The sequence below is a fragment of the Pseudoliparis swirei genome, chromosome 15 (genome assembly GCF_029220125.1).
Source record: "Pseudoliparis swirei isolate HS2019 ecotype Mariana Trench chromosome 15, NWPU_hadal_v1, whole genome shotgun sequence".
Taxonomy (NCBI): domain Eukaryota; kingdom Metazoa; phylum Chordata; class Actinopteri; order Perciformes; family Liparidae; genus Pseudoliparis; species Pseudoliparis swirei.
The window spans coordinates 18,512,701-18,526,187 of NC_079402.1; the positions used below are offsets into that span (position 1 = coordinate 18,512,701).

The window sequence follows — 13,487 nt, forward strand, 5'->3', positions numbered from 1 at the left end:
CTGTCTCTCTCACAGGGGGACGAGAAAACAACGCGTCTACCGTGGTGTCGGTACCGAGAAAACTCATGAGAGAAACCGGCCGGCGGATACTTTCACAGCCGGACGCGTACGCCTGCTTTTGGTTTCCTTCTTACTTTTTTGTTTACCCCGAGACTTAAAAACGGGTTCGGCTCGGAGCGCGAAGTCTCCGGAATTTCCTCTCATCTCGAAGTTCCCAAGATGAACTTCGATCCGGTGGTCGGGAACCCTTCTGTGAGTAAACACGACAATAACCCCCCCACCCCACACACACACACACACACATACGCACACACACACCCTGAATTCTTCCTCGCGTGCGTTCTCATACCTGCTCGTGGCTGGCAGTGTTTGATAGTATTGTTTTTAAAGAGCTTATAATGGTGTTTTAATGCGGACTGAGCTCCTTGTTTTGGTGGAGGGCTCGAGGCGCTTCAGCGGGACAGGAACAGTATTCAGGTCATTCTAATGGTCGGCTAATAGGTCTAATAAATCATAAATATATTAAATACTGACTTCCTCGTGACGTCGAAACCAGATAAAAATTGCCTCCCTATTTATTTATTTATTAATAATTTTTTTTGGAAGCTGTGCTGTTAACATGGGACCAAAAATCACGGCCTGTGAACTTGGGAGAAGATTAAACAAGCCTGTTCATTGTCCGCTCTCTCTCTCTCTCTCTCTCTCTCTCTCTCTCTCTCACGCACACACACAACAAGAAGCAACACTCTTTGTTTGGTGTTGCTTGATTAAAAAGTGTGTATTATTTAAGAAAGCACATCCGGAGCTCACTGGTTTTGTGGTTTTGAAGTACATGTGCTTGTATCATTCCTCCCCCCCCCCCCCCAACACACACACACACACTCTCAAAAACCTTACGGCCGCCATCTGTGTCGGACATCATGTGGTCACATTGTTCAGACAGGCATGGTATGGTGGCTCCTGGTCTGTCACAGCGGATGTAGCGGGCCCTATAGGCACTGTTAATAAGCTCGGTGCCCCGGCTGTGGACTTTTACTCCGGCAAGTTTTTTCAATCAAGTTGTGTGTTGAGCCTCAACTTGGGGGTTTGAGGGTGGGGGGGGGTTAAGTAACAAGTCTGAAGCTGTGAATTAGTTCGACCCCGGAGGACAAAGGCCAAGAATTCACATCGCCAGTTTTGTCAATTAAAGCCGCACACTCCCCTCAACGGTTTTCCACTCAGGTTTATTCCACTCCCCTCGCCCTCACAGAGACGTCTTTTCATTCCCCCGCTGTTGTTTTTTCCATCTGTGCGGCACCAAAGGCCCGACACTATAAATACTGTACATGCTCATTGCAAACTGGAGCCCATCCATTCCAGGTTTCCTTTTCAGACGAATGAGATGTGAGTAAACTGCACGCAAGACGCCGTGAAGCGGTCACCCCCCTCCCAGTGTGGCTCTCCGCTTCGGATTGAGTCGTCGAAGCGGACGTAACATCTGCCGACGTGCCCGTGGGCCTCGACGTGGAGTCTCCCGCGTCGTCTCGTCTGTTTTTCGAAGCCGTTTTCCCGTCGCTGGAATCAGATTGACTTCTCCGGGTGGCGAAGTCAATGTTTATCTCTTCTGTAAACCGCAGTACATTCTGGAGGCCCGGACAGCTATGCCTTGTTGCTAAGGGACCGTGGGGAAACTTCACCCTCGCCCCCTCCCATCCCCCCATCACTCCCATTCCCCACTCTTTAAATCCCCCCCCTCACCCTCTCCCAAACACACCCACACACCCCCTCAAATTGCCTGGGTGGACGTGCCTGGCCGTGCAGTAAACTTCCTGTCGAGAATACACAGATATGCTGATGTTAGTGGCATGGATGTACTTCAGAGACGGAGATCACTATCTGCGACGGCTTAATGAAGGTCTGGGTGTTGGTTCACACAGGAAATACCCCGTGACGGGGCAGGAGGGTCATCTGGGGCGAGCTGTGTCACTGGGGGGCCCAGCGGCAGTCTAGAGCGATACTCAGTGCGTTTACATGATGGTATAATTCGATTCTTGCTTTAGTCGGACTCTGCTATCTTTTGGGGGATCTGCTATTATCCCAATATACATGGCAGTGAGTAATTTGAATCATTGGCCTTTGAAAGCATGTCATATCCGATACGATAGGTGGCGCTGTTTTCATTACAACTCGTGGCGATACAGCCATTTCCGCTTGACCTCTTCACCACTACCAACAACAACCAACAACAACATCAACATTTCGAGAAAGAACCATGAACTTTAGTATGTTCAACTCCTTCAATACATTAAGCATAAATTCTGTCTGCTCTTCGGTCCAGAAATGTGTGGCTCTTGTGTTCTCCATAGCGTTGTTTGCAGCGCCGCCGCTCCCATAGCGCACTACGCGCTGCGCGTAGGGCACCAAGTCCTGAGGGGGCTCCACAAAATAGGCAACTAAAAAAATCCTCATAGTTATAACAATTATAATGCCGATATTATTTCAGTCTAGAAATATTAGGCACCTTTTAGGCATGTATATCACAAAACAGGCAGAACAAGAGATATATTTAATCGCTCAGCACCCCTGTTAACACTTCTCGGGTCGCATCGCTCTGCCGTAATCCAATTCACCGTTACATGCCGCGATAGTCGAATTATCAACCGGATCGGATGGAGTTATCCAGGGGTGTTAATCGGATCGTAGTCGGACCGCACATAGTCGAACAAAGGTGTTTACATGAAACAGATAATTCGATTTCAGTCCGACTAAGCCAGTTATTCGAATGCATGTAAACGCACTGACTGAATGATGCAACGCGGTGCAACCAACTCGCTGTCAGAGACCGAGGGTTTGAAAGCCAGGTGTTCATCCTTTCCTAGATGGGAGGCCTGGCGGACGTGGGCCGATCTATTGTTTTCCGTGGACGTTGTTTTTACAGCCCGTCGTTTCAAGGTTAATCCCTCCCCAGTTAATCAAAAGACCCGCTGACTCACCCCGGGCGTGCCACCTGTGCTCAGGTGCGGCCTGCATACCAACGGAGGCAAGTCAGCGCCGACACGAGAGCGGTCCAGCGGGGAGACCGTTGTGGGAGGAGCCAATGCGTGTCACACTGATTCACCGGCTTCGGTCTGATGTGTGTGTGTGTTTTTTTTTTTTAAAGACATAACTCAATCCTTATCTCACACACACACACGGTGTATAACTACTTTGAGGTGAAATACTCTCATAGTCCTCCCATGTGTACAGAAGTCATCTGACGGGTCAAATCACATGAGTTTACTACTTCCTTGAGGATATTCTATTCGTCATGGACACTGTTTGCCGAAGGGGGCGGAGCTTTTCTTGGCCCCCTTTTTCTCTTCTTTATTCACACGTTATCTATGTGTATTTGTTAAGTGTGTATGTAGTTGAAAAGCCGTCTATTCACACGCTGCTCTCCCATTATGCTGCTCCAGCTGAACAGAGTCAACAACTCGTCTCTAGTGGTTTTCATGACTTTCAATCAAACTAAAAGCGGGAGCAGCTGCTCCCCTGTGAGGGTTTGCTGCCGTTCTTTGTTTGATGTCATTTTGTTAAACTGAATATCTTTTGAAGTTTGGAGAAAGTAGCTATTTTCAGATGTCAATTTGGGTGAGAAACTATGTTTTGGGCATTAAGTAGACATATTAAATCTATATATATGTGTCTTGTAATAATCAATAATGGACTATAGATTATTTTTAGTTGCAGCCTGAGTGGATTTAGTAAAGGATTCTATGAAGCAGATGGAAATCTCCATTAAAATGCTTTTACGTGTCACAAAAGCTAATACATGTGGGCAGTTCAGCCACAAGTCAACTGATCATCAACTATTTTCAAAATTATTTTATGGTTCAGATAATTTTTTACGCAAAGATTTTCGAGTCCTAACTTTTATTTTTATTTATTTATTCGCACAATAAAAGAAAAACAGTACAAATGTCACATTATTAAAACACACAAATGAGTGCAGGTGAGAAAAGAAACCCAAAGCGCTTATGCAAGGTTCTCACCTGAAGTAATAAACAAGTAATAAAGTGAAACGGGGTAAATCAAACATAAGATAAACGAGTACCGTGTCCTGTGGTCCTCTACATTGTGAGGATTTACTGCTTTTTGGGACATATTCTTCTTTTAAACTGAACTTCTTAGAGCTTGTGACTGTTGGTTGATCAAAATAAGCAACTTGAAGTTAATTTAAAAACAATTTTTAGGCCCGTTGTCGAGACAACCATCAATCTATTACTAGTTGAAATTAAGTGTCAGAAGATTGGTCAAGAATGGCTCTCCAAAAAACCCAAGTTGAACTTTTTAAATTGCTTATTTTATGCCAACCAAAAGTCCAAAACCCCAAAACATTCAATTTATTCTGAATAGAAAACAGATAAAACGGCAATTATTCACATTTTCATTTCATTATATTGAGGTTTTCTAATGATTTTCAAACAAGTTGGCGACTAATCTGTTGATTTTGAGTGTGTGAACATACCATAACACTAAAGCCGAGTGCTTTAAAGCTGCTCCATCCTCTGACTTCCCGCTCTCCTGGATGAATGGGCAGATTATGACAAAAAGTTGAAAGACTCAGAACAAACTCAACCGTTGTCTGCAGTTTAGAATGGACTTCTGTTTACAAAGACATGAATCCAACATAAATTCCAGCGGGTGACGGTCACTTAGGTTCCTCTCCGAGCCGCTGCAGCCGCCGCATATTCTACATTTTTGCTGCGATGTGTTTACAAAGAGGGCCGTTAACTGCCGGCGCTTCATGGACTCTCTCACTCTGACACAAAGACGAGCTTTAATGGAGCTAATGCGTTTGTCTGGAGCAAGGTGATGGATCCCCCGCCTCCTCGACTCCATTAGTCATCCGCTCTTTGCTCTTCTTTTTTTTTGTCATCCTCTCCCTCCTGGTGTTGTCTTGTGAGTCGCCGCTCGGCTTCTCAGAAAAGGGCTGAAGAACACGCCGTGTGTGTGACGGAGCGAACGCGTGAACTCTTGTGATGTGTGTTGAGCTACCGGCCGTCAGAAAACTCGCACCGACCTCAAAAACGCGAGAAAAAATAAATTTGAAAACTGGATCGCAAATGCACCTGCTTAGGACCGTTTGAACCCCCCGGCCCCCCTCCTCTAGGGCTGCAACTAACGATTATTTTGATAATCGATTAATCGGTTGATTATTTTGTCGATTAATCGATTAATCGGATAAAAAAACAAAAACAAAATAATTGTAACCCTTTATTCAAAACAGGGTCCGTACGGTCATGGAAAACCTGGAAACGTCATGGAATTTTTAAATGGCTATTAGCAGGCCTAGAAAAGTAATTAAAAAAAATAAAATCCCAAAATAATTGGAAAAGTAATGCAAATGTGTTATATTCAAATGTAAATTTACACAGAATATATACAATATGCTTTGGAATTCTCATTGTTAGTTTAAATACTACATCTTCTCACTTTATCATGTATAGACAGAGTTTTCACAAAATGTTTAATCATGGAAATTTGGTTTAAAGTCATGGAAAGGTCCTGGAGACCCACTGGTCACCATGGTGATGGACCTGTTCACTGGTTACCATGGTGATGAACCCTGTCACAAACAGACTGACAGCGCTTTACTCTCCTGAGTTGGCTATTTATGGGTTAAACGCCTCATACGGTGAGGGGCGGGGCTTATCTCCGTTGCCTTTCTTCGTGGAAAAATATTTTCCGCCATACGCCACTGAATAAATAACCATGTTTTCGACGTTATACTCTTATGGAAATGCCACAGACGTCGTGACATGTAGCGCCCTGGTGTCTGGGTTCATAACGTCACCCGGAGGCGCACTTAGCTCCGTGAATGTCTCGGACTACGTGAAGGACTTCCGCATCCAGCGCCACGTGAGCAGCAGCAGCCAATTAGATTCATCCACAGAGGAGCAGCTCAGCGCTGATTGGCTCTCACAACGCAGCGTTCCGCCTGTGCTCTCTCTCCGCTCTGGTTTCTCCTGCACAGCTTTGCTCTCAACTCAACTTTGTTTATACTCCGTGACTTATTGAGTGCCGTAATAATCGCGCGACACAACGAATCGATAATGAAATTCGTTGCCAACTATTTTAATAATCGATTTTTATCGATTTTATCGATTCGTTGTTGCAGCCCTACCCTCCTCCAATCAGCACTCTCTCTTTCAGTCGGCAAAACAATAATAGATGCTCTGTTCATGTGGTCCAGGGTTGCCAGGTCTGTGTGACAAAAGCTGATCTGGAGTCAGTTTGGTAGGATTTGGGTATAAATAAATTATTTCATTTTAAATATGGATTTTTATTGAAAGATATTCATGTAATTTGCATGCAAAATAGGTCTACCCGAACCAGCGGACAACAAATTCAACCCGCGGCAACACTTCAAAAGTAGCCCAATTCCGCGGGAAAACCGCGGACCTGGCAACACTGATGTGGTCAGCGTCACGTGTGGTTGCAGACCGCCGTCGCAGATTGTCCACACCCCCCCCCCCACCCTTTTTTTTCCCCCTTCTTCTCTGATTCAAAGGTGAACGTCGCCCAACCTTCTTGCGACACACACACCGTCACACGCCGCGTCTTATTAAAGCGAGGCGTACCTCCCTGAGGAAACTCAAGAATTTGTGTCGTGGAGCTGCAGCCCCCCCCTCCCCCCCCAGTTATAAATACCCAGCCGAGCGGATGTGTTGCGGGTCCGATCGGGTGCCGGGGCTCTGAGGCTCATGGAGGGAACAGTTTGGAGCTTGAACCCTGCATGAAGCCTCCGTATTGTCTCGAGCTTCCTGTGCTCCCTGAGAGGAGGGGGCCGCCGCTATTCACACGCTCCCAAACATAAACCGTGTGTGTGCGTGTGCGTGTGCGTGTGTGTGTGTGTGTGCGTGCAGCCTTCTTGTCTTATCTGCTTCAAACTTGACACACGGGAGTGATTCTCTTGGTTTTCCGTCGTTCGGCCCGATAATGACGAATGTAGCTCGGCTGGACTTTGGGGTTTCGGCGTCGGGTCTTCTGTCGCGCCCGTCTTCTTCGTCTGAGACGGGACGCGTCGGTGTCGTGCATGGTCACCCCTCTGCGGCACGCCAGGCCCCTTATCCGCGAGGCAGAGAGCGTTCCCTGTGCTGTCAAGGTCAGCCTGGAGGGATTTGAACTGAACATAAGCGCAGAAGTTGGCGATTGTTGGTTAATTTAGAGTTTAAATGTTGGGGAAATTTGATTTAAGTTACAAAGAAAACACAAAAACAACTCCAAACTAATATTGGACAATAGATTTCACTGATGCACGAATAGAAGACTTACGCTACAGGGCAGTGATTCGGTTGTGTTTTGATTTGTAGCTGTTTTTATGTTTTTTACTACTTGCCAGTGTAAATATAAATACTACTAATTCAATTAGACTACACGCGATTGGCAATGAAGGTTAGTTTCTGGCAGATACCATAATACCTCTCAGTACTTTACTGCAACACAACACACAACCAAACTAGAATGGGCACTCGGTAGAGCGCATACCTTCGCATATCACAAGATTGGGCATTGAATTATGAACATTTTGGCATTAGTTGCATGCCAATTGGATAAAAGTTGACCGCGCTATGGTAAAAAGAAGATGTTGACCTTTTCATGACCTTGACCTTTGACCCGATTGATCCCAAAATCTAATCAAATGGTCATCGGATAATAACCAATCATCCCACCAAATTTCATGCGATTCGGTTTAAAACTTTTTTTGTTACGCGAATAACACGCATACAAATAAATAAATAAATACACGCCGATCAAAACATAACCTTCCGCATTTTCAATGCGAAGGTAATCATCATCTTCTATTTCTTTCTTTTTTCCCAAGCAAAAATTGCGAAAGATGTTTTCCATCTATGTGTATATGGTTCTTTGAAATAAGTTTTTTCGTGAAATCATAGGTTAGGACATTTATAAGCTTGATAGCTTCAGCCTTGACCCTTTCGGTCAGCCACTTTCTTCTTTTGTTGAATTTTGATTTTTGTATATTTTGCCGATCGAAATAAACTAAACTAAACTAAACTAATCTTTGCTTCGATAGAAATCGGACTCTCTCGTTGTGAGTTGACAAAGACACCGGATGATGGCGGAGGATTTCACCGGGCGGCAGCTGTGACGCCGACGGTGTCGCCTCCTCTTGTTATGAGGCGCGGTGGATGTTTCTCCTTCCTGTGGCTGTGGGAGGCCGGGGTGTCTCACAAAGAGGTTCGAGGCAACGCCGGGTTCATTTTGAGGAGCGTTGCAAATGAACCGCGGAGGGGAAAAAAAGCATGTTTGTTTTCCATCCTCCGGTCCGTCATCGTGTCCTTGAATATCGTCGGTTGTAATAAAGCAGCAATGACTGATAATCGGTGTTCGTCAACTTAATGGAGCTCCTAGCCGTCTATGATCCGATGAACTGATTAAGTTGTCGTCGGATACACAATTCGGCGTGCAGTTTGGCCTCCACTCAAGACGTGGATTTCATGGATTGCATGGAACACAAAGGGACAACTTTTAAATGGGTTTGCAATGCACTCTGCACGAGTAATCCCAGAAAAAGTCAAACGCGATTACAATTCTGTGTGTATTTCTAGTTTCACATCCTTCCCGGAAAAAAATCTTAAATCTAATATTCTCCGTCATGGTATCTGACGGCGCAATATCGTAACGATCCCAAAAATGTCAAATTGATTTAAAGGAAATAATTGCCTGACGAGAAAAGCGGGAGTCTCCGTCGGCTCGCAGGAGAATAATGAAGAGCATCATGTCGGTCCTTTATTAGTTGGATGTGATTTAAATCATCCATCACATATGAAAGAAAGCACCTCCCCTTTTTCAGTTTCTGCCCATCTTTCTTCTTTTTTTAAATAATGGAGCTCCCTGCAATGGCCTCAGGGTTCTGGAGTTATGGGCCCCTCTAAAAGGCCCATTGATAACACGAGTCAGCTGAAAGGAGGTCCTGTCATTGGGTCTCAGTGTACATGCGTTGCGTTTGTGCCAAGGCAATTTGGAAGAACCCCGGGTGTTCGGAGAGGAAGCGAAGAGGAAAGCGAACTGTTGTCGGGTAAACAGAGGCGCCCGTCGTTATTTTATTGGAGTTAGTTAGTTTATTGGCGCTTTTCATTAGTTACCTTTGCATTGAAAATGCAGAAGGTTATGTTTTGATCGCCGTGTATTTATTTGTATGCGTGTTACTCGCATAACTACAAATGTATTAAACCGAATCGAATGAAATTTGGTGGGATGATTGGTTATTATCCGGGGACCATTTGATCAGATTTTGGGATCGATTGGGTCAAAGGTCAAGGTCAATGTCATGAAAAGGTCAAAATCTTCTTTTTACAATAGCGCGGTCAATTTGTATCCAATTGGCATGCAACTAATGCCAACATGTTCATAATTCAATGCCCAATCTTGTGATATGCGAAGGTATGCGCTCTACCGAGTGCCCGTTCTAGTTTAACTTGCATCCGCACGAGCGACGCACTAACCGACACGCACGGGGGCCGGGAAAGCTCCACGGCGGGAGATTGTTTAAACCCAGTAATCTGCAGCCGAGCCCCACTCGATGGAGAGGGCCGTGTGAAGTGGACTCGAGCCCTTCAGCCAAGGTTTTCCAGGGATTGTGGGTTTGGAGGGCTTTGCGACGCTGAGGTTACGGTCACTCCAGTCCCTCTCGCTCCTTCTCGCTCGGTTGCGGCGGTAAAACCGAGCCGCGCTGTGGCCGCCCGACGTGTTTTATTTAAACACCGCGTTTGGCTCAGTGGTTCAGCAGCCGCCGCGGACACGCGTTCCTTCTCCTTGTCTGCCAGCAGGCCGCGTTCAAAGAAAATACCACACAGCGAGGTTGCCCTCAGACTCCTTGAACCTCCATTTCAAAATAAAAGCTGAACAGATGCGGTTCTTGAGCTCTGGGCAATCGTGATTTTAAAAAAAAAATCTTTTCCCCGCTTCGTTTTAGAAACCAAACGATTCATCGATGATGAAAGCGATGAAGCTCTGCTTCTCTTCTGTAAAAAAGAAAAATGCAACTGGATCTTGTGTGTGGCGAACCTTCAGCTGTTGGGGGCAGCTGCACCGCTGGGAGTGTTTTTGAATCACAGGCCCGGGACCGAACAAAGACTGGAAGTGAGGTCATCTCCATGCCGTCCGTGCATCTCTGCTGTCAGGTCGGCCATGTGATTTCTCAGGATGAAGACACTTCTGGTAATTTAGTTCGATGTCACGTTCGACTGGAGCTTTGCAGACGTGTAGGATTACCTCCTAGTGCCTCTTTCCTCAGCTGTCTGTCTTTCCTTTTTGCTCCCGGCCTTCTACTTATACTCTTTCCCCAAGTCCACGTCCCTGCATCCCCCCCAACCATGCAGTCCTACACACAGTGTGGTCAAGTCTAAAGACTCACCCTGTGTCATGCAAGTCCCCCCCTCCGCCCCCCCCCCTTCTCATTTTATCTTCCTCCCCTCCCCTCTTCCTTCTCTCTAGTGTCTCCCCCTCCCAGAGAATGTTTGGATAGATCTAAATGGTGTGATTGTGACTGCTCTGCCGGCCGTCTGCCTCCCAGCGTCTTTGGAAAGTCTGACGTGAGCAGAGGGAGAGGAAGAAGGGGAAAGGCAGAGAGAGAGAGAGAGAGAGGGGGGAAAGTTCTTTTGAACAACAAGGCATGGCGGCCCTCCAGAGAGCCAAGTCGAACGTCAGGAGTCATTCACAGCTCCAGCCTGATCCTCTTTCTCCACCTCTGTTTATCATTCTTTATTCCCCTCATTCTCCCACACTGTCTTTTTTAAAATTTGTATTCCCAGCAGAGCGTCCCAACCTCATCTCAACCTCCAACTTGCCGTCTACAATATCTCTCTTTGAATCGACCCCCACTTCTCAACCTGGCCCCTCTCCACCCCTAACCTGTTCCTCCTTTCTCTCCTGGTCTGGGTGGAGGTGGAGGTGGAGGTTCGAGGTGGAGAGGGGAGAGACAAAAAAAACAACAAAAAAACCTCCAGATCTAGGCCTCTCATTTTACCCAGGAGGTGTCGCGTTGCGTTTGGGGGGCGCTGGACGGCGGTGTCGCATGTCGCGGCATTCAAAGGGCCGGGGGTTTAAGAATGTGGGTCATTTGAAGTCGAGGCACTAAAGTGTGTTGTTTGCCAGTGAATGGGGCCTTCTCACATTGACATGGTGAAAAGCGTGTGAATAAACACCAGCGCCTGGGGGCCACACTAAAGCGATCGGCTGTATTCTTCTTCGGGTACCCCACCTGGACCAGCCCTGTTATTATCCGCCACATGAATGGGTCTCCGGACCGAGATACCTCATCAGACCCTTTCTCTGTTCCACGAAACTCTTCCTTTCACACCGCTCCGACTAGAGAACCAGATCACGGAGTCATGAAGTTTGGTCGCCCGTTGCGCCGCATGTCGTTAGCGTGGGCGACCAGACGTCCTCATGTCCTCTTTTTGAGACCGGGAAAAAAAAAGCGTCCGGCAGGGATTCCAAAAACGTCCGGGATTTTGCTTCGTCGGATATTTGTGTTTCTCTGGGTCTTTCGCAAACTAGTTATTACGCCCTTACAAGTTTTGGAAATGGTATCTCCCTTACGTTCCACCTTCTTGCGCGAGCTCCGACTGTCGAGAGAACAGTCATCGGTCGACCGATCTCAGGGTTGCCAGATACACGATAATTATCCTCCAAATACGACCATTTTGAGCCTTTGGTACGATACTTCACATCTCCAATCTGGCAACACTGAGCACCTCGCCGCCTCCACTAGTTGCATTGTTGTTTGTGCGGCATGCTATACACTACTACTACCCCGGGACAAACGGCTTTTCTCAATATGCGTACTTGTGCGTACTTTCCTCTACTTGTGTCCTCGTGACTCGTGAAACGTCATCAGTCTCAGCCCGAGGACATGTTCCAATTCAAAATCCGCTTCTCGCAAAGCACGGTCAAAATGCCCGGATGTGACTTGATCCTCCCACTTTCCGGAGGATGCATCAGAGGAGACCTGTGCGTACTCTGGCCAGCATATATCCCAGAATGCATTTCACCAGCAACCGGAAACAGTAGCGGAGGAGAAAATAAACTACTGACAGTTGACTTTTTATAAATACCACTGTTGTTGAGTCACGGAATGTCATTTTAGGATGTTTTGTTTATTTGACTGTAAAACATAATTTACAGTGAATAATTAGAGTAAACCCAGGAGCAAGAACAGCTGATGTGGTGACGTCATCAAGTCAGCTGCTGTTCCAATCGCAGAAAGACCGTCCTCCGGAGTCTGGACTCCCAAGACCAGACTCCGGAGTCCGGACTCCAAAAGAACACAAGTCTGTACTTGTGTTCTTTGAATTGAGAAACGCCGGAAGTGTCCTCTTTTTCACAAACTCAAATCTGGTCACGCTACGTTAGCGTGTAGCTCCGTGCGCCGCACACACACACACACACATGGGGTAGCTTTGCCCGCTCCGGCTCCCGTAATTGCTTTCCCACGGCCGATGTTCAGATCAGATGGTTCAAATTAAGTCGTAGATTGCTCGCACAAGGTTCCCGACGAAGAGAGACTCTCCTCTTCGCGTAATTGCTTTGAGTGGGCGAGTCTGTATGTAAAACTAATGCAACGCGTTTCCTCTTCTGCCCCCTCTTCTCTCTCTCCACGCCCTGACCTCGACGATGCAGCTGTTGGTGGCGGCGGCGCTCCTCGTCGGGCTGGTGTGTCACGCGGCCGACCCTCCGGCGTCTCAGTGGGCCGGCGACGAACACAAGAACCTCACCCTGCGGCGGCACAGGACGTGTGTGGAGAATGAGCAGTACCTCCACCAGGAGCTCTGCTGCCTCAACTGCGAGGCCGGTAAGGGGAACCCACGCAGAACTCTCTGCATTGTCTGGAAATAAAGCCTGATGGCCAGGAGCAGGAGGCCAACTGCTCCAAGTCGTAGGAAAAAGAAGAAAAAACCGCTGTATTTATATATATTATATAAAGAATTTGAGTCCGTTAACCTTCTTTCCTTTCGCCCAGAACACATTACGCCGACACACAGCCGCTGCATGTATTTGCTTCGCTGATTTAATTATGTCGTTTGCCATTCTGAATTCCAAGAAGCGCTTGTATTTGATCCAATCTGGTTCCCGTTCACTTGGTAGACTACATTTGTATTCCTAAAAACACATGCCCCCCACGTCGAATGACCAAATAATTGATACCGTAAGGTTACTCTTATTGTGCTGTTTGTGTCTTTTATGTAACCAGACGTACACTACCGTTCAAAAGTTTGGGGTCACTTAGAAATGTCTTTATTTTTCAAAGAAAAGCACTGTTTTTTCAATAAAGATAACATTAATCAAAAATACACACTCTACATTGTTAATGTGGTAAATGACTATTCTAGGTGGAAGTGTCTGGTTTCTAATGAAATATCTCCATAGGTGTATAGAGGCCCATTTCCATCAACTATCACTCCAGTGTTCTAATGGTACATTGTGTTTGCTAATCGCCT

The 13,487-nt window shown here is 46.5% G+C and overlaps 1 protein-coding gene across 1 annotated transcript in view; it reads left to right on the top strand.

Moving 5' to 3' along the window:
- tnfrsfa (tumor necrosis factor receptor superfamily, member a) overlaps positions 1–13,487 on the top strand; it is a 24,761-nt gene continuing 11,274 nt past the window's right edge. Inside the window, exons 1-2 of the mRNA XM_056432576.1 lie at positions 1–252; positions 12,670–12,841. Coding sequence (XP_056288551.1) covers positions 220–252; positions 12,670–12,841 — 205 coding nt within the window. The 5' untranslated portion in view covers positions 1–219. The remainder of the gene's footprint in view (positions 253–12,669; positions 12,842–13,487) is intronic.